The sequence below is a fragment of the Lonchura striata genome, chromosome 8, assembly GCF_050655825.1.
Source record: "Lonchura striata isolate lonStrDom1 chromosome 8, ASM5065582v1, whole genome shotgun sequence".
NCBI classification, from domain to species: Eukaryota; Metazoa; Chordata; class Aves; order Passeriformes; family Estrildidae; genus Lonchura; species Lonchura striata.
The window spans coordinates 7,857,934-7,876,174 of NC_140710.1; the positions used below are offsets into that span (position 1 = coordinate 7,857,934).

The window sequence follows — 18,241 nt, forward strand, 5'->3', positions numbered from 1 at the left end:
TAACCCAGTGCAGTGTTTCAAATTGATGGAGGTGCCGTCCTCTAGATGAGACATAAAACCAGAGATCCAATCTGCTTGGCAGAGACCCCACAGGACTTATCAAAGATGAGTGGGGGCTGCTAACTGTTTTGCCCTTGTCAAATCCTTACCACCATCACAGTTTCTCTTCCTGTTCCAAAGCAATGACACTGGACCTTATGAAAATGAGATGGTGAATTTGAAGGAGCCATCCTTTTTTCTAATTATTTAAAGCAGTTTGCAGTGTCTGGCAGAAGGAGGAAAGAGAGATAATCCACTCACTTGAAAGTGGAATGACCCTGAATTTCAAAAAGCAAAACAAAAGCGAGCGAATGGTGCCACCATGCTCTGCAGCAGTGACATTATTAAAGGATCAGTGAGCTATTAAAGCAGCAACATTTAGTACCTCCCCTAATGACTTGTACTGCTAACTGGTTTCCAAATTGAGATTTTTATTGCCTCCATGCACAGACAGAGCAATGCTCTCTCTGCGCTTCCAGAGGCTGGAGCTTAAGCAGACTGTTCACAATAGGCTCAATGAATCGTGTCAGCTGAAAACTAGTAATGGCTGGTGAGTCCCCACTCCTCTGTCCTCCTTTCTTACCAGGGCTGGAAGCTTTGGGCTGTGGGGCATGGTAGGGATCATAAATGTGCAGGATTTTGCAGAGAGCACAGCACGATTCTTGAACCTCCGAACATCTGTGAAATTTGGCAGAGCTGTGCATAAACAGACTGTCCTGAAATCTCCCCAAATCTGCTGATGCCATGCACAGAGTGAATGCTGTGAGAAGGGCGTTTGCAGGAGGGACACTGGTTTCCACTTCCAAGTAGAAATATGGAGCATGGAGGAATGAGTCTGTGGAGGAGGAGGAGAGATGAGAGGGAGGTGCAGATGCTAGTGAAGGTGAGGACAGTGAGGACACACCCAGCTGTTTCCAACATGACTCTCCCAAATACATTTTGACTGCCTTGTCAAAGAGCTGAGCTCCCATGATGGGAATAGCTGGGAAATGGCCTTCTGTCAAGTGCAATTCAGGCTAGGAAAGGAGTGCCTGTGGGCACACAGCACGTGTGATTGCAGCAAGGAAGCTGGTTAAAAAACAACCAACTGACCAAACCACCCAGTAGAAGTGGGTTTGGGTTGCAGTAGCTGTTGTTTACGTGCTCAGGATACACTATAAGCCAAAGTGGAGTCTGACCCTTCCGTGCACCAGAGATAAATGCAAATGTTATTGCTTTAATTTGTTTTCCTCTACCGGCTCTGCACACACGTGCTGCTGGTGCTTGCTGCGGGAGTCACGCCAGCTCTTGCCCAGGCTGGACAGTCACAGGGAGAGAGCGACGCCCTGCCCCTGGTTTTATGTATCAGGTGCCTGATTTCCATGACAGAAACCACTCATCCCTTGCAGAAGTGACAGGCAGAGCAGAGGGGCAGGATGGCTTGAGAGACTAGAACATGCACATTTTTTATCCCATGCTGGTTTGAGTCTCTTCATCGTTGCTGACTGCAAGTTATTCCCATTTTGTGACTTTTCAGTTGATGCATGTGGCACTGCATTTCCAGTTTCTTCATGCTCTCCATCTGTGTCCATGCTCTGCAAAATGCCCTTACCTTTCTTAGCAATCTTAGCAAACAGGTCTCTATGTGGGTTGTGAAATATGTTCAGAACTGTAAGAAAATGGGGTGAAGTGGCCTGAGAGGCCCTTTTATGTTTCCTTACCCAAATTTCATGCAGCACCAGTTATGCCTAAGCCATTCATGTCTGCCATAGGCTTAGCCTGCTCTTGAAGACCTCTAGTCTGGAGATTTCCCAATGTGCTAAGGCAGGTTATTCCAGTGGCTAGCTGTCCTTAGCTTCAGAAAGCTGTTCCTAAGACCTGAGCTCAGCAGTGGAACTGGATTCCTGCAGGTCGGGGTTAAGGCAGGGTGGTAAGACAGGAGCTTGTGGAGCCAATTCCTGGGCTGTCCCCACTGCCAGCCATGGGTTTCCTCTCCCAGGACAGCAGGTCAGGTTCTTCCCACCGTGCAAACAAAAGCAATGCAGAGAGACAAAGAAAAGGGCAGCAGGGCCACTTCTGGCAGAGGAGCTTTCTGAGATTGCCACTGACAAAATGTCCTAGAGACTTTACTGAGTCCAATTACCACTTTATGTCTTTAAAGTGACGAGTAAATGAAAGAAACTACAAGATCAAGCCATGTTAGTCTTCTCAATCTCTTAAGTGTCTGACAGCCCTCTCCCCTTCTTCCTCGCTTCCTCAGACTACTCTGAACTCGTAACCTTCGCCACCGCTTTGAGTCCACATCCGCAGCAACCAAACTACCCCCAGCCATCCCCAAATTCCAGAAACAATCACAAAACACTTTCAGAGCAGCACTGCCCTCCCTCAAATTGCTAAAGTTTAGGCTGTCTCTAACTTTCTGAGCCTCCCTGCATGCAAGGCTGTGCAACAGTGCTGGAAGGCTGCAAGGGGAGCTCGCTGGGCACTGCCACAGCTGGGGAACAGCTGGTGCTGATCCACACAGCCTGGGCTGATCCACAGAGCTGCCTCTCTCTGTCCATGCAGACAACAGCTGCGAGCACCAGCTGCTCTGGCTCTGCCCTGCTGCTGGCCAGGAGAACAGAGGTGCCTGCAGCACACGTGCTTTTAGGATCACGAGTGTGTCAGGATAGACCCTCAGGAGGGACAGATCCATGGAACCATCCCCAGACACAGCAGTGGGAGCTGGAAAAGCAGGACAAGATTGTTGGAGAGCAAAGCAGTGTCAGGAGTCATCCTCAGATCTGACTGCAGCACTAGCAGAGCTGGTGGCTGGATTTTTGCAGAAGTAAAGGCTGTCACATCAGTTTGACCTTCCTTATAAATAAATAAATAAACGATAAAGAGATCTCACAGTGCTGCGTGAACCTGATGTCTCATGCTCACTTGTTTTGATGTGCCTAATGTAAGTGGGCGGGTAATAAAAGCTTCATTTAGAAGCCAGAGTCTTCAGTGGCACTGCTGGAAGCCCCTGGGATGCTGCACTTCTGGAATTTTCCTCTAATGGAAACATCAGCAGATAACTACTGATACAGCAGAGCATGCATACATGCACACAAAACAACCCAGCAATGGTTTATCTTCCTTGACTGCTGGGTGTTGGATGCAGAGATCCCTTCAGACTCCGTTCTGTACCCACCTCAACTGCTGCAGCAGCCCTGACTCTGGGGCAGTGCCCTGGAGCACCCTGTGGTTATTGCAGCCTGGGTAGGCATCAGTTCAAAATAGGCAAATAAAGGAGCCTTCAGCCCCCACAACACAGCTGTGGATAATGGACTCCAGTGGATATCTCCCAGCTGGACATCACTCTGTGGATGGTGAGGAGCTGTGCTCTGTAACAGGCAGATTTAATGCTGACTTTTCACATGAGCAGCAGGTTGACTCCATGGATGTGTTGTCTGGGATGTTTTTCAATAAAATCCACAGGTTATTCAGCTTCTTTGTAAGCAGCTGAGTCTTCAGGAAGGTCTGGCTCCTGTGCCCCTGGGGTCTCCAGGGCAGCTGTGATGTGCCTAATGCTGGGTTTAGGGGTCAGCTGAAGGAGAAATCATAACTAGTGAGAAGACACATCAGAATTACTGCTGAACTTGTTAAAGTAACCTACTGTCCTTCCAGGTCAGTGCTAAAATCACCATTTCAGGTCCTGAATACAACACAGGGAAAGAACAGTGAATTCTCCCACGACACTCTGGGGGTCAGAGCTAAAGGTGTGGAGGGCTTCAGCATTAATGCCAGCCTTCAGTACACTGGTCCATGGCAGGTTCACACCATGGTACAGCTGACCTTGTATCCTGGATACAGAAATACTGCCTGCATCCAAGCATTTAAAGGTAATTATTCTCCCTGAATGTGGAAATTGGAGGGCCCCTTTTGTCTAGTGTATTATTTCATGAGAACCACAGGGATCTGCAGCCAGGCATGGGGAGAAAGGGGGATTGTTTCCTCCTGTGTCTTTCTGCAGCATCTGCCTGTGGAAACAAGAAGCAAACAAGATGACCCCCACCTTAGCTGCCTGCGTAAGTAATTTTTGCCTGAAGCCTGAGCTCTGTGGGATGGTTGATGTAAAACTTGCTCTTGCATTAAATAGCAATGACTTACCTTTAGACTCTGCTCTTTATTATTATTATTATTATTATTATTACTTTTAATGATTAATAAAATGTTCCTTAATTAAAAACTCACAGATATGAAGCTTGGAAGAAATGTGGCCAGGACATTCTTGGATTACTACAGGCTGAACTCCTTGGTGGAGGGACCACTAGCACCTACTCCTAAAATTCGGTAGGTCAGAAAGCAATTTCTCTTGCTTTAGCTGGGCTGCTTTTTTATACCTTTCATGACTAAACTTTAGTGCTGCTGCATTATGGCTTTATAACAAGTGCTAGTCTAACTGTGCTTATTTTATTGAAATCCCATTTGGAAATAAAGCATTTATGATCAGGAAAGATACCTGGTTTATGTCTGAAAAAATATTCAGAGGATTTTGGAGATATCGGTATCTTTGCTGAATTCTGTCTGCTGTACACCAATCTCACACCAGTATCTTTAATGGACTTACCCTTCATTTATCTCCTGAGTGTGAATCAGACCCGCTGTTATTTGGCAAAGTTTTAATTCTGGAAGTGAAAACTTTGTCAGTGCTTCAGGAAGTTACTGGCAAGCCAGTGCTGAGGCAGCGTTCTCCACCCCCTTGGAGGTGCTGCAGTGCTGGCAGCCAGTGGCAGGTTCCTTCTGCCAGCCCAGCTGGACACTTTGCCCAGGGATTCCCTCTTACTCTGAGCCCTTACTCCAGTTTCACAAGCTGCTCAGTGGGTGTTAGTCCTAGAAGTGGAAAGTTAGTCCCAGGGAGTGGGATGTGAAGTCAGGCACTGGTGAGCAAGGCACAAAGGCATGAAATGCCCAAGCTTGGCTCCCTGCAGCACTGCTGCTCCTTCTCTGGTGTGTCCAAGTGCATCCTCTCAGTGTCCCTTAGCTTGTGTAAGGAGCAGGGGAGATACCACTGGGCTGTTTATGGAGAACCAGCATTCCTTGAGCTGGAAGAGCTGTGTAATAACATGAAGAGGGGAGCACAGCAGGAACCTGAGCACCTGTTTCATGGAAAATGTCATATTCAGTATTTGCCTGTGTTTTGAGAAAACAGCAATAATGCCTCCAAGCTGAAAAACTTCAATTAAATGAATTCAGACCAATTGGAATGTTTCATTTGGGTTTTAACTCTTAACAGTATAACCAATATATATAGTTTATACTTTGCAATGGAAAAGGCAATTCCAAATTGGCAAGGGAGGCAGCTGAGCCTTGAGATTTTCCTGCTTTTTTCCTCCCTTAAAAGAGTAGCTGTGGGAATGTTCCTTGTTTGCGAAGGAACACTTTCCTAGTGAAGATTTTCTAGTGATGTGTAAGATGGATGTTACAAATATCAGCCCAGCCCAGACTGCAATTGCTGGAGTTCCTTCTGCAGCCTTTAAAAATCCTCTCATTGCAGCCATTCTGGCAGTTCCTTACATATGTGGTCAGAGCCAGGCTGCCTGTGTTGGGCTTGCTTTGAGCCCATCTCCCTTTTCTGCTTGTGATCTTGACACCACAGTTTAGGCTGGCTCAAGGAGGATTGTCAGCACTGCAGTTCTGAATGCTCTTATCTGCAGAGACCTGCAGGGTTAGCAGAGAACAGCATCCAGCAGCTTCCTCTCCTCCGGAAATTGAATGTATCATTTCTCTCAGACTCCCAGGGGCCACAGCCTCCAAGGCTAAAAACCCACAACTATTACTGAACCTAATTACCACCTGACAGCAAAGTGCTTTTCCATAGCATCATCCAGTTACCTCATCAAAAGGAATGGTTGTTTGCTTTCTTCATTTTAAATTAAAGAACCACTGACAGTGGTAACTGAAGCATTTTAATCTCATCAAATATCCATGTCCATCTCTATAGAGACAGCCACGCCAGCAGGGAAAGATACACATCTCTAATCAGGTTGCACAGAGCAAATTCTTCTTGTCCCCCCACCAGAGCCTAATGCAGTGAGGGATCCTTTGTTTGGGGGGTGCTACCTCACAGTAAAATCCTAAATACGGTCAATGTTCAGCCTTAAGCCAACAGATGTTTAAGGAATAGATTTTTAAAGATTCATGTTGTTAATTTCTTGATGGATTTCAAATACAAGATTTTCCCTGTAAGTAGATAAATGATAAATGCCTAATGCCTTCTATTTGTATCCTGGGCCTTGTCACCTGGCATTTGATCAGAGCCTTTATATATATATATATATATATATATACCTAAAATGTACACCCGTAAAATGAAATTGTTCTTTGAAGCTTCTGTGTTATCTGCAATCCTCTCTAAAAGGAACTGTTGCAAACTGCTGGGAAACAGAAGGGAGATGGCTGTAGCTTTAAATATGCCTTGGCTAGGCAGTGCCACTAGGAAAGGACTGGAATATGTAAAATGATACTAAATATCTGTGTAATCAGGACTAATTATATGGCACGGTTATTAGTGGAAACAGGACATGTTGTGCCCACAGTTTATGAAAATATATTTAAACATTACTGGATTTCACAAAGCCATTGAAAGAAAGCTGCAGAGTTAATAAACGTGTAAGGGACAGCTAATTGCCTGCTTTGTCCCAGACTAGGACAGGCAGAACAATTTCTGTTTGAGGAAATTAGTGCAGCCAAAATGTGTTAGAATGACAGGCCTGGAAATAGCAACAACCTGCAACACTTCCAGAGCGCTCTGACCATGAGGAAGGAAATGTTTGTGTTGGAATCACCGTGGTTTGGAGAAGGAAATAGAGACACATAAAGGGAGAGGTGGACCTGAGGGTCAGACACAGGACTGGTACCCAAATTCAGGCACCTTTACAAGAGCTTTGTCCATGCAGTCAGGCTGTCAGAGAACAGCCATCCTACAGCAGAGGCAATGCGGGCAGCTCAGTGGGAATGGAATCAGGATCACCTGAGTAAGAGTCAACAACTGATGCCACAGCTCTGGTTACAGAACAAGATTGAGGCTGGAGGTGGGGCCACAAAAAAATGCAGCTTATTTCAAGGGCCACAAGAAATAACTGTATCTGTGTTATTATTTTATAATTTTGTGTCATTATGTGCCTGTAAGTGAATGCAACTGGTTGGCTGGACCTGGGGTTAAATTCCACTTGTTCTTGCCTACAGGAGCCCAAATGCAATCTGTAGATCCACATACCACAGAATCACAGATTGATCTGGGTTGGAAGGGACTTTAATCATCCAGTTCCATCCCTTAGATGGTGGACCTCCCACTAGACCAGGTTACTCCAAGCCCAATCCAACTTGGCCTTGAACATTTCTAGGGATGGGGAATCCACAGCTTTTCTGGGTGCCCTCTTCCAGTGATGGAGCCCAGCACAACTCATCCAGCTCCTCCCAGAACCCTTCAGCCCCTTCCCTCTGGCTGAGCTTACTCCAGCATCCCCCCAGTTCCCCTGGGAGTGAGCCCAGAGACCACGGAGTTTCCCACAGCCTGTAAAGGAAGGTCAGGTTGGAAGCAGTAACCCCAGTGTGTCCTGCAGTCCTTGTGGCAGGGAGACCCTGTGATCCCAAACAAACACCAGTTCACAAAGTCTGCTGTTATCTGCATGCTAAGTAATTATTTTCCTGAAGGTGATGTGTCTGCAGCAGGGGAGGAAAGCATCAATGACTCAGCTGAGGAGGGCAAGAAGGTTAGAATATTTTCCTCTGTGAGCTAATGAATTAAAAGCCTTGCTGAAAATGCTGGATGCTCTTTGGAGTGACAAGCCAGCAGGCCCATGAATTTCTAGCAGGGCAAGAGAGAGCTGTGTGCTGCCTGCAGAAGCTGCCTGAAGAGAGCACTGCCACTTCAGCTGTGCTTCAGAGAGGCTCAGAGAGCCTGTCCTGGACACCAAGGCAGCTCTCTAAGGGTGGGTTAAGTGGGCACAGAGCAGGAGAGAGCAGTGCAGAAAGGGGCTGTTGGACAGCAGTGAAGGTCCATGCCCTTCCACTCCTCTTGTTCCTTTTCTAAGCTGTTCAGTGACCAGAGTTCCACTCCCATGCATGCCCTGGAAACCATTTGAGTGGGGCTCCCTTTGATGCTGCCACTGGCACAGGGAGCTCTTCCTCTTACAGGGTCTCTGTCCTCCTCTCACCTCTCACTTGTGCCAGAGGAAAGGTTAAGATTTCTTGGGTTAAAAGTGTGGAATGTCCTCCCCTGAAAGGAGATTGGTAAAAGGTGAAAAATTTGTAAGAGACTAAGAGACAGCAGAGTACAACTGTTACAGAAAATGACTAAGGTGAAAAGCAGAACTTTTGATGAAAAAATCACAAATGCCAGTCAGCTTGCACTGCCTGAAGCTCATCCCTTTGCCCATATCAGCATTTCTCTGTTCTTTCACTCTGGCTCCCTGGCTGTGACAGAGCCCTGCTCCAGCACAGCATCAGCAGAGGAGATCTTCCCTCTTTAGACCGTGACATTTTCACTCTGAGAGCCACCATATCTAGTGTTACTCATATTCTGGAGAGACTGAATTTCAAATTCTAGATGTCCTGAGTGTTTAAACAGCTCTGGCAGAGGTTAGGGAAGATAGGCTTTGAACAGGGACAGTATGGGTATCCTGAGAAATCTCACCTGTGTTATTATTGAACACAAAATGAGTACACAGAAGCTTTGTAAGTTCAAAAGAGAAAAATACTTAGTTTTATTTAAACATCTGGTATTTATAGAATTCTAAAGGTGACTGTGGATTGGAGGATGGAATTACTACTTCTCTAACTACACCGGTCTACAGATCAATCAATTATTTCTTTCTATATACAGAGAAATATGTAAACTATTCTATTTATACATTAAATTGTGTGGGAACTCTGAATTTTAAATATGTAAACATTGTTAGAAGGCTAAAGAAGTTTTATGAGAACTTTAAAACTTTCAAAAGAGCTATAAAAGAAAACTTAACACTTGTAATAATCAGGGCAACACACCTGGGCCTTGCTGGTGGAGCATTCTGCAGCTCATGTCTGCCCCATATTTTCCTGTAAGTAAAACCCAGGTGCTCTGCTCACAGAAGTGCTGGAAAAGAAATTCCTTCCTATGTGGGTATCTCACAATTGCTGTGCTGATGAGAGAAAAGCCCAGGAGAAGATGAATAATTCTAGGAACAGGGATTTGATGGCATGTGGCAAATAATGCCTGGGGCCACACACTGAATGAAAAAAGGACAGAACAAAATATTGACTGGCCCTTCATTAATTGCCATCTGTCCGTCGTGCCCTGAATAAAGCAGCAGCCTTGTTGAAGAAAAAGTAGACTGTGATGAGGTAATTAAAGACCCCATCAGAAGGCATATCTGCCAGGAGGTTGAATTAAAATTGCTCTGACAGCCTTTATTCTGGAAATTCCTCCTTTTGCTGCTTGACTTTGCAGCTCTAATGATGATGTATGAGAGCACAGCTGCATCTCCAACAGGTTGGATATGCCCTCAGGACTGTCCCACCATCCTCAGAGGCCATGGGCACTGCTGGCTGGGGATGGGGAAAGGCTTTGTGTGTGAGCACAGTCTGGCCAAAGGACAGCTCATTTTGAGCCCCAACTCAACACTAAACAGCTGTGCCCAGAGGTGGTGTGGGCTGACAGGCTCTGATGCCATCCCAGGGCTGTGCTGCTCTCTGGCATGTGCTGAGTGCAGGTCCTTCTGCCCCACTGGGTCTGGAATGTTCTCCTGAGTTCACATCTATCTGTGTTTCAGAAAAACTCCTCTCTGCATTTTCAAGCTCAAGATTTTTGAGGTTTCACCTACATCTGGTTGTGCTTTCTTTGACCTGGCCATGACTGACATGAGAGCTGGGAGTGAAGCCACCTCCCTGCTTTATTCCCAAGAGTCTCTGCTTCCATCTCCAGTCACTTGTCCCAAACTTAAATTATTGTCTTGTTGTCTTTTCTCCCACAATTTTCAGTGGCTAAGAGGGAGCAGAGTGTAATAAACAGAAAAAATGTTCTAGACCAAATGAATGAAAGGTCAGCAAAACCTCTTACAATTTGCAGAGGAGGGAGGAAATGGAATGAGGGCAGCAAAATAGAACAGCTTCAATTTGATTTCCAGGTCTGCAAATTGTATTAGCAATGGGAGCACTACTAAGGTTTAAAGGTGAATTATATGTTTTGCCTAAAAAAATAATTTTGGGGGGGTTTCCCCCCTTCTTTATTGGTAATTATAATCTGTCAGCTTGCTCCCACACACATCTGCACGTTCTATGCAGCTCTTGATACTTGTAGCTGTCACTAAAGAACACCTTCCAGGTTTTGAACAGTGACATTTGCATGGGTTCAGTGAAAAAGATTCATTTACAGAGTTTAGAGATGTGCAGTGCTTGGCCAGCTCCCAGCAGAGGCTTCACCAAAATTCCTCATTACAACAATTAGCTTCTCAAACACTTGGGAACAAGGCTGCCAGCTGCAGGGATTTTACCCTGGATTTAAGCACGTGCACACTAAAGCAGATGCAAACACCCCAATACATGTCCAGCTTGGTCCTGCTCTTGGAAGCTCCCTGAAGAGAGGGAGTGTAAAAATACTTCAGAATGGGGAGCTGGTGTGCCTGACAGGGGGCCTTGCAGGGAAAAATAATCTGCATTACTGTAAGAAGTAGTCTGGGTCGACATCAACAATCCCTTTCAAAATGAAGGTGCTGTCAGCTGTTTTAATTTAATTTACTACACTTTAATTTTCTTTTTGGAAATGAGCTAAATGAATAAATTGAATTATGGCTACTTTAACTCTGAAGGAGCATATCACATAAGAACTTGCTGTGGTTTCACTAATCAGCTTTGCATTTAAACCCTAAATGTATTTAGATTAGCTCTCACAGGCATCCTCACAAAGGTATGCCTGCAAGTACCCACCTGCTTTTCTTCTCCTTCCCTGGTCTCATTGCTCTGAGAAAGCCAGGGCTCAATAAGCAGATTTACAGCGTTTGTGTTACCTCATGCATCACCCTGGCCTGGGATTTCCCTGCTCTGAAAGCAGAGACAGGGACCTATGTGAAGGGTGGGTTGATGTGGATAATGTCTGATGTACACAGCATGTTAATCCCAATATCACACTGGTAACTTGAACAAGCTCAAGAGACTGCCATTTCCTGCTACATCTCATCAGGTGAGTGCAGTCCATTGTTGTCCTACTGCTCCTTAGGAAATGGGAGGCCAGGAGCCGAGACCAAACCCATTCCTGTGCTCTCTGCAGCTTCCAGCTCCAGGGGCAGCAGAGGTACACAGGGGTGGCTGCGTGTGAGCCACGTTGAGTTGCCTGTAATTGTGGCTTCTTTGCTTATGTGATAGCGTGGCTCCAGCTATATTCTAATTACTCCTGCCTCTGGGCACTGCCTCCTGGATAAAGCAGGTGTGTCTTGCTGGGCTGAGCTGAGGCCAGGAAGTGAGGGAGGGATGGCAAGTAGCAGGATCCCTTCTGTGGTGGAGTGAGAGACAAGCACACCCTCCAACATCTGCCTTCTCTATCAGCAGTATGGGGCAGCCCCTGCACTCAGAAGGACAGAGCCATAGGATATGGACCTGATGAGATTTCCAGGTAGTGCTGGGATTCTCCACACACCACTTCAGTGGGGTTTGTATGGCCCAGAGGTCGCAGTGTGCTGTAATGGATGGGTGGGCACCTGGCAAACATGACTACATGCTCACTTCATGGAAATAGGTGCTGATGACCGCTTGAGAAAAAGAAAAATCAAGTCTGTGGTAATGGCTGAGGATTTCTGACCTTTGCTCTAACATTTCAAATTTGTTTTTATTGCTTCTGATTGGCCTTGCTTTGGAGCATGCACATAATCTAACTGTCAGGACACTGGCTGTCGTTATCTGCTGGGTCATTTGGTTTGTGTTCTTTACGATTGAAACTTGTCAGGCATTCCCAGAAAATGCTGTGCTCCCCTTGCAGTGTCCAACATGGAGCTAGTTAATTGTGCATCCCTGAGAGTGAAGCATTGGGACTGATCAGGCATTGATTGTTTAGCTGCGATGGACGCAATGGAAACGTGTCTCCTCTGTATGGAGAGGAAAGTGTAAAAATTAGATCAGCAGCAACACAACAGCAGCAAGATTTCTTAGTTTCAGGGATCAGAGGTTACCCATTTTCCAGCCTTGATGACTCATTTTTGATCCCACTCATGTCTTAGATAACTTTATTTTTACCTCCCTTTGCAATTTAAACACCAATTCTGTTCTATTTTGACTTTCTTTAATACACCAGCTGCAAAGTCACTAGTTCAAATCTCCCCACCTCACCTTGCTTCACAAGGTGGAAACAAAAGTCAAGAAATGTGTGTGTGAAAGAGCTCAAAATACCACAGCAGCACAAATGTGCCTCCAATAGTGGCCCTGTAAACCTCAACACATCCAAAACATCGGCCCAGTTTGTAAGTCTGCTAATTCATTTTAAGGCCTTTGAGATTTGGTAACAATTAGAAATCCAGGTACTGTAATTTTGGATGTGAACTCTACGTTCAGAGCAGGTGTATCTAGGGCTTGTCCTGTAGATGGGCTGGGAGAGCTGCAGGCAGCAATACCAACGTCCCCAGTTTTGCAGAGTAGAAGGAGTTTTGCTGGGAACACCAAGCTCTTAGACCTCAGTGTGAATTATGCATCTGCTGTATTTAGATAGAAGCAATTTTCCTGTTGAAATCAGAGGTTGGCAGTTTTTTTCCCATGGGGTTCTGTAACTCAAAATTGTGTTGAGATCAAGCATGTAGCCAAGGCTTTTTTAGCTGTAAAGGTGAATGTATTCAGATTATTCAAGTGGTGATTTTTTGGATGTACAATTAGTTGAGTGAGAGATGTGGTATAAATTTGGTATTGTAATTGCTATGCCTCTGAGATTTCAATTTGCAAAGCAGTTTGCATGGCTGCACGATTAACTGTTGTCTGTGCAATGAACATGTAGCAGAGCTCTGGTTTGATTGTGACTGTCAATTGGCTGTATGTCCAAAAAAACCACTTTGTACAAGTACCTGATGTGAACCGAGTGGTCGATTCTCATGATGCTTCAATTCAGTGGATGGCTGAAAAAAGCCAGTGTCTAAAAATCTCACCTGTAAGTGCTGTTGGCATGACAGGATTTCCTTTTTCTGTGTTAACTACATCAGGAAAAAGGAAGTTTAAACCCCATTTTTTTCCTCTTTCCATATTTTGCATTATATTGTTTCCTTCCCTCGCATAGGGGAGCACGGGAATGACACTCAGCAGTGCTGCTGAGTGACTGGAGTGGGTGCAGAGAAATGGGGTCTGCATGGACCAGGAGCTGAGCCCTGCCTGCCCACCCTGGGAGCGGGCAGGAAGGCTGTCAGCAGTGACATGGGCAGTGCTGATGCAGCCCCAGGGCAAGGGATGGGCTGCCTGGTTGGCTTTCTGATGTTTTTCATGAGTCTCCATTTGGTTCACAGCTGCTGCTGTGTTTGGGTCTCCAGTGTTGTCTAGGAACATGTCAATGTAATTAGACACAGAACCAGAGAAACTGATTGTTCTCACTTCATTGTGCCTTTCAGGTCTCCCTCTCAGGGTCCTCATTTATTTATTTTTGTCTCAATGTTTATCCCTTCAAAATACCACTATGCCTTAGGTTGGTGATTGAACTGTAGAGATGCAGTAAATGCTGAACTGGTGGCAGCTGTGACAGTGGGGAGGGGAGGGCTGGTGGAGGTAAAGCCCTCAAAGCCCTAGGTCCCATCAGCAACTATATTATTACAATTTTTTTAAACATATATTAAAACATCCCTCTGCAAATAAAAGCAGAGGTACTGACAAACACATTTGTGTGGTGAGGAAGGCAGGTTTCTCTGTGTCACTACAGAGGGGCCCAATTCTTTGGGGTGAGTTAGGGTGCAGGGATCAAGAAAACTGTGGTCCATCAGCTCTTTTCAGTTCTTTCCAGGCCTGCTGTATGGTGTTTGGCAGGTCACTTCATCCTGACCCGTGACATGGATGTGTGACATGGATGTGTGACAGAGCTCCTCTCCCTCCCAGTGTTTGACTCTCAGTAGGGTTTGGTACAGCAGCAGCACCAGCCTGCCCAGGGCCAGCAGCTGCTGTGGGGAATACAAATAACTGACCTCAGAGGGAGCAGACTAAAGAGAGCTCAAAAAGCACATCAGGCACAAAGAGAGGACCTCCTCATTTGTGTCCTGCCACAACAAATGGGGGAAAATGAACAAAGATGGCACAGCATGGCTGAGGGTGCCAAGAGCTGCCTGAGGGAGCACCCTAAAGAGTCACTGGAGCCCCTTGGCTGGTGTGAGCAACACTGACAGCACAGTTTGACTGCCTTCCTTGGGATGGGAATGGATAGTTGGGTTCTGCTGCTTGTACAAAGGAGAAGCTGTCTGGACATGTATCTGCAGGGGATGGTGATGGCTGCTCAGAGATGGTGCTGCTGTGGGGTGGGTGTGGAGGGACCCCACTCTCCACTGGAATTCCACAGGCAGGCTTATAGGGCAGTTAAAATGGTTCCTCTAGCTCCTGGTCCTGGTGTTTGTCTCGGACACAGCTTTTCAGTGCCACTGAAAGCCACCAGTGCTGGCAGGGGCTGTGAAGGGAAGATCCCTGCTCTGGGACAGGGCTGAGCCTCCCTGAAAGAGGGATGGTGCTGCAGGACCCACACCCTCTGCAATTCAGCCTCTCATCAAGCAAGGCCTCTGGACACAATGGGGTGAGTTGTGACCCTTTTTCCCCAGGCCTGGCTCTGCCCAGACACACAGACCAGGGCTGAGGCTGACTGGTCACTTGTGCTCATCTTGCTGTGATCAATGTGTCAGGACCTGGAGGGAGGAGGGCAGTGAGAGTGGTGGGCTGTAAGATGGAAGATTTTAATTGCAACTTGCAAGCAAAAAGGCTCTGTAAGTAAATAGAACAGAAATGTTACAGAATTAACTGATAATAGAGATTTACTTTTCCTTAAAGTAGCAAAAATTCATCATGCACACTGTAAACACATACACAGAGTGTTTTTTTCTGGGAAACAAGTAATGAGACTTACTCAGTTCCTTATCAGGAACTGAAGTGTTAGAAAGCAAACCTTTCCACCAGATAAGCTGTGGGAAGCTGGGGAGTTGGTTCTGTGCTGCTGGGTTGTGAAAAGCTCAGTTCTTACCCTGTGAACTCCTGGGGCATCACTGCAAAAAGCACTTTGTATTTATCACAACCCTGCTCCTTTGGAGGCCAGTTATAAAACCCCCACCGTTCTGCTGGGGCTGCAGCCTGAAAGGGGCACTGGAAACTCCAAACTATACTGACAACTGAAATTTGGCATGAGATTTGGCTAGATAATTGGAGTTAGATAATTGGAGTTAAAAAATTGGAGTTATGGGCACAGTGAAATAGCAGTGTCAAATCTTTGGGGGTCCTCTGAAGGCACTGGTCTGGATACTGGAAGTGCTGGCATCATGCGCTGCCCCCAAAGACTCTGACCCAGCTGTGAACAGTGGGGGCAATCCAGCTGTGAGCAGATGTGAACCAGCCATCCTGTGAATGGTGTGTGCCCCAGAAGGAAATATTAATGATGAGAGGAGGGCTGTTCATAAGCAGTAATGAAGGGACCTCAGGAGGAGAAAACAGTGGGAAGTGCTTCACCCAAAGAGAAGCAACGGGACCCTTCTCTTGGAGAGCTCAGAGCTAGCTCAAAGCCCTTGAAACCTCCTGGAAGGACTAACCTTGCTCTGGCCAGAGAGGGATGGGACCAGCTGGTCTTTAACCACCTCTAATTTGTCTCAAGCTGCCAAAGCCTTCCTTACAGATGCACTTCGCTGCGAGACGTCGCACAGGCGTCTCCTCAGAGCACACCCACAGACAATTACCTGCTGCTGGAGCAGTGAGTGGTGACAGCCCCGTCCTCTCTCTCTTCCTTTGGCAGGAAGGACAACGTGCCACTCTCTAAAGGCGCTGCCCAGCGGGGCCCAGGGAGCAGCCACGCTGGGGGCAAAGCCGAGAAGAGGAGCCAGGCGCATCTGAAGGACTCGTCCCTTTCCACACGCTGAGGAGAGGAGAGGAGAGGAGAGGAGAGGAGAGGAGAGGAGAGGAGAGGAGAGGAGAGGAGAGGAGAGGAGAGGAGAGGAGAGGAGAGGAGAGGAGAGGAGAGGAGAGGAGAGGAGAGGAGAGGAGAGGAGAGGAGAGGAGAGGAGAGGAGAGGAGAGGAGAGGAGAGGAGAGGAGAGGAGAGGAGAGCTGTAGGACAAAGCGGAGGAACACGTCGCACTCAGGAATCGATGATGTTTCTCTTTTTTTTTTTTCCCCAGACAAATATTTCTAAGATAACAAATAGTCCAAGGAGCAAAGAGGGAGAGGGAAATTAGCTAGAAATTTTACTATTGATTCTTTTTTATTTATAGATGGTGAATCAATTTCAAGGCTTTCTTTTTTTTTTTTTTTTTTTTTTTCCTATTTGGGAGAGAAAAAAGAGTGAACTGATAAATTTGCAGAAATCATTTGTGGTGTCTGAAAAGCTATTTGTTAAAATGAGAAAGCCTCTCCTTCCTCCACCAGTCCCCTTCTCTCTCTTTAAAGGGGTAATCCATACAATGAGCTAATGAGGGAGTCCTGGCTCCTCTACTGCACCGTGTGATGTCTCCCCTTTTAGTGTCAGGCTCAGAAGCCCTTATGCCTACTGCATGTGCTAGTCCTGTTAGCTTGCATTAGGAGAGCCTGATAAATAGCTCCTGGGAGCCAGGCAGGTGCTCCTCAGTGTGCAGTTTATCATCCACTGCATGGCTGGGTTTTTTGCTCTTCTATAAGATCATTTGAGGAGAGGGGTCATATGAGAAATGGGACTGTTGGGCTGCAGGCTTGAAACTTGCTGCAACACCTGTCCAACAGGCAGGGACAATGGTCCTCCATCAAAAACTGCTTGGGGTCTAGAAAGACCAGACTTGCCAACAGATGTATGACCGAGGCAGTGTGAGTGAGGAGTAGTGCTGAAGGGCGTGAAAAAACAGTGTAGTGTAAGAAACCCAAAGTAAAACCTCAGCACCTCCCCATTGCATGGAAAGCATACAAAATCTCTGCCCAAAGCCACTGTCACTAGGCAGCCTTGCCTCCTGCAATGTGTGACACTCTGAAACATCCAACCTTCATTCTCAATCTGGAGACAAAAAGAGGATGTCCCAGAGTGAAGCCTGAACATCTCCTAGGGGGTGGAAAGGGAGAATGCACTTAGAAGTGCTTCTTCTCAACCCATCAGAAGCAGCTTCTCTTCAGCCTTCTGCCAGGAGCTGGGCTGGAATGGTGGCTTGAGGGAGAGAAGGTGCCAAGACCCAGCAGGAAAGAGAGGGAAAGGATGAATGAGACTGAGGGCAAAAAGAGATGAGTGAAACATGACTGAATGAGCTGCTCTTGGTGTGGGGTGGCCCTGAAGAAGTACTAACCCCAGACACTGTTCTCTAGTAGAAGAAATGTGTTGGTTGTCCCTCTCCTCTTTCCCAGGACAGGAATGCCATCATCTAGGAACAGAGTCAGGCTGAGCTGGGTCCCACATCCCAGTGGACCTCCTGGGAGCCACTGGCACATAGTTTCCATCCAGTTTGTATTACTGAAGCTAGAAGGAGTCAGCAGATATGAATAAGGACAAAAGCTTGGTTCTGCATGCCTCTGAAGAAGGACAAGCTACTCAGGACCTGCCAAAACTTGAGCTGAATGCACTTGTGCATTAGCCAGCCATTAGCTGGGCTTTCCTTAGTTGCTCTCTGACAAGAGGAACTCACTTGAAAGCAAGAAGGAGGTATCCCACTGTAAGGAAAATGATTTAAAACACCAAGCAAACCTGCTACCATCAGTATTTCAAGGTGAGCGGGTTAAACTGTGTACATTTTTGGGGAGAATAAAATGCCTTCACATGATGAATTCCAAGGTATCCAAAAGGCACAGTGCTGGCTCTCTGTCTCCAAAAGCAAAGTAATGAATAGCAGTGACAGTGTGATAATTAAAATGACCTCTTGGAGATATGGATTAGAAGGTAAGTGGGAGGGATAAGTTCTCCTTTGAATTAATCTAGTGCTAATTTATGACTATCATTGGGTTTTATAGGGTTTTAGTGGAAGACTTTCAAAGTTGGTTTACTAGAGTTAAAATGTTCTTTCCCATGTTCATTGCAAAAACACTTGGAGAATTCCTCTTTATTTATTTTTGGATGTTTCTATATA

General features: G+C 46.3%; 1 protein-coding gene across 3 annotated transcripts in view; it reads left to right on the forward strand.

Moving 5' to 3' along the window:
* The window catches only part of BEND5 (BEN domain containing 5), an 879,444-nt gene extending 863,300 nt beyond the window's left edge, over positions 1–16,144 (forward strand). For 2 of the 3 annotated variants that reach the window (XM_085585667.1, XM_085585666.1), the window contains exons 13-14: positions 4,242–4,338; positions 15,962–16,144. In XM_085585667.1, the coding sequence (XP_085441793.1) occupies positions 4,242–4,338; positions 15,962–16,085 (221 nt within the window). In that variant the 3' untranslated portion in view covers positions 16,086–16,144. The remainder of the gene's footprint in view (positions 1–4,241; positions 4,339–15,961) is intronic. The other variant, XM_021529103.4, reaches the window with a different exon arrangement.
* Positions 16,145–18,241: the final 2,097 nt, after the last annotated feature.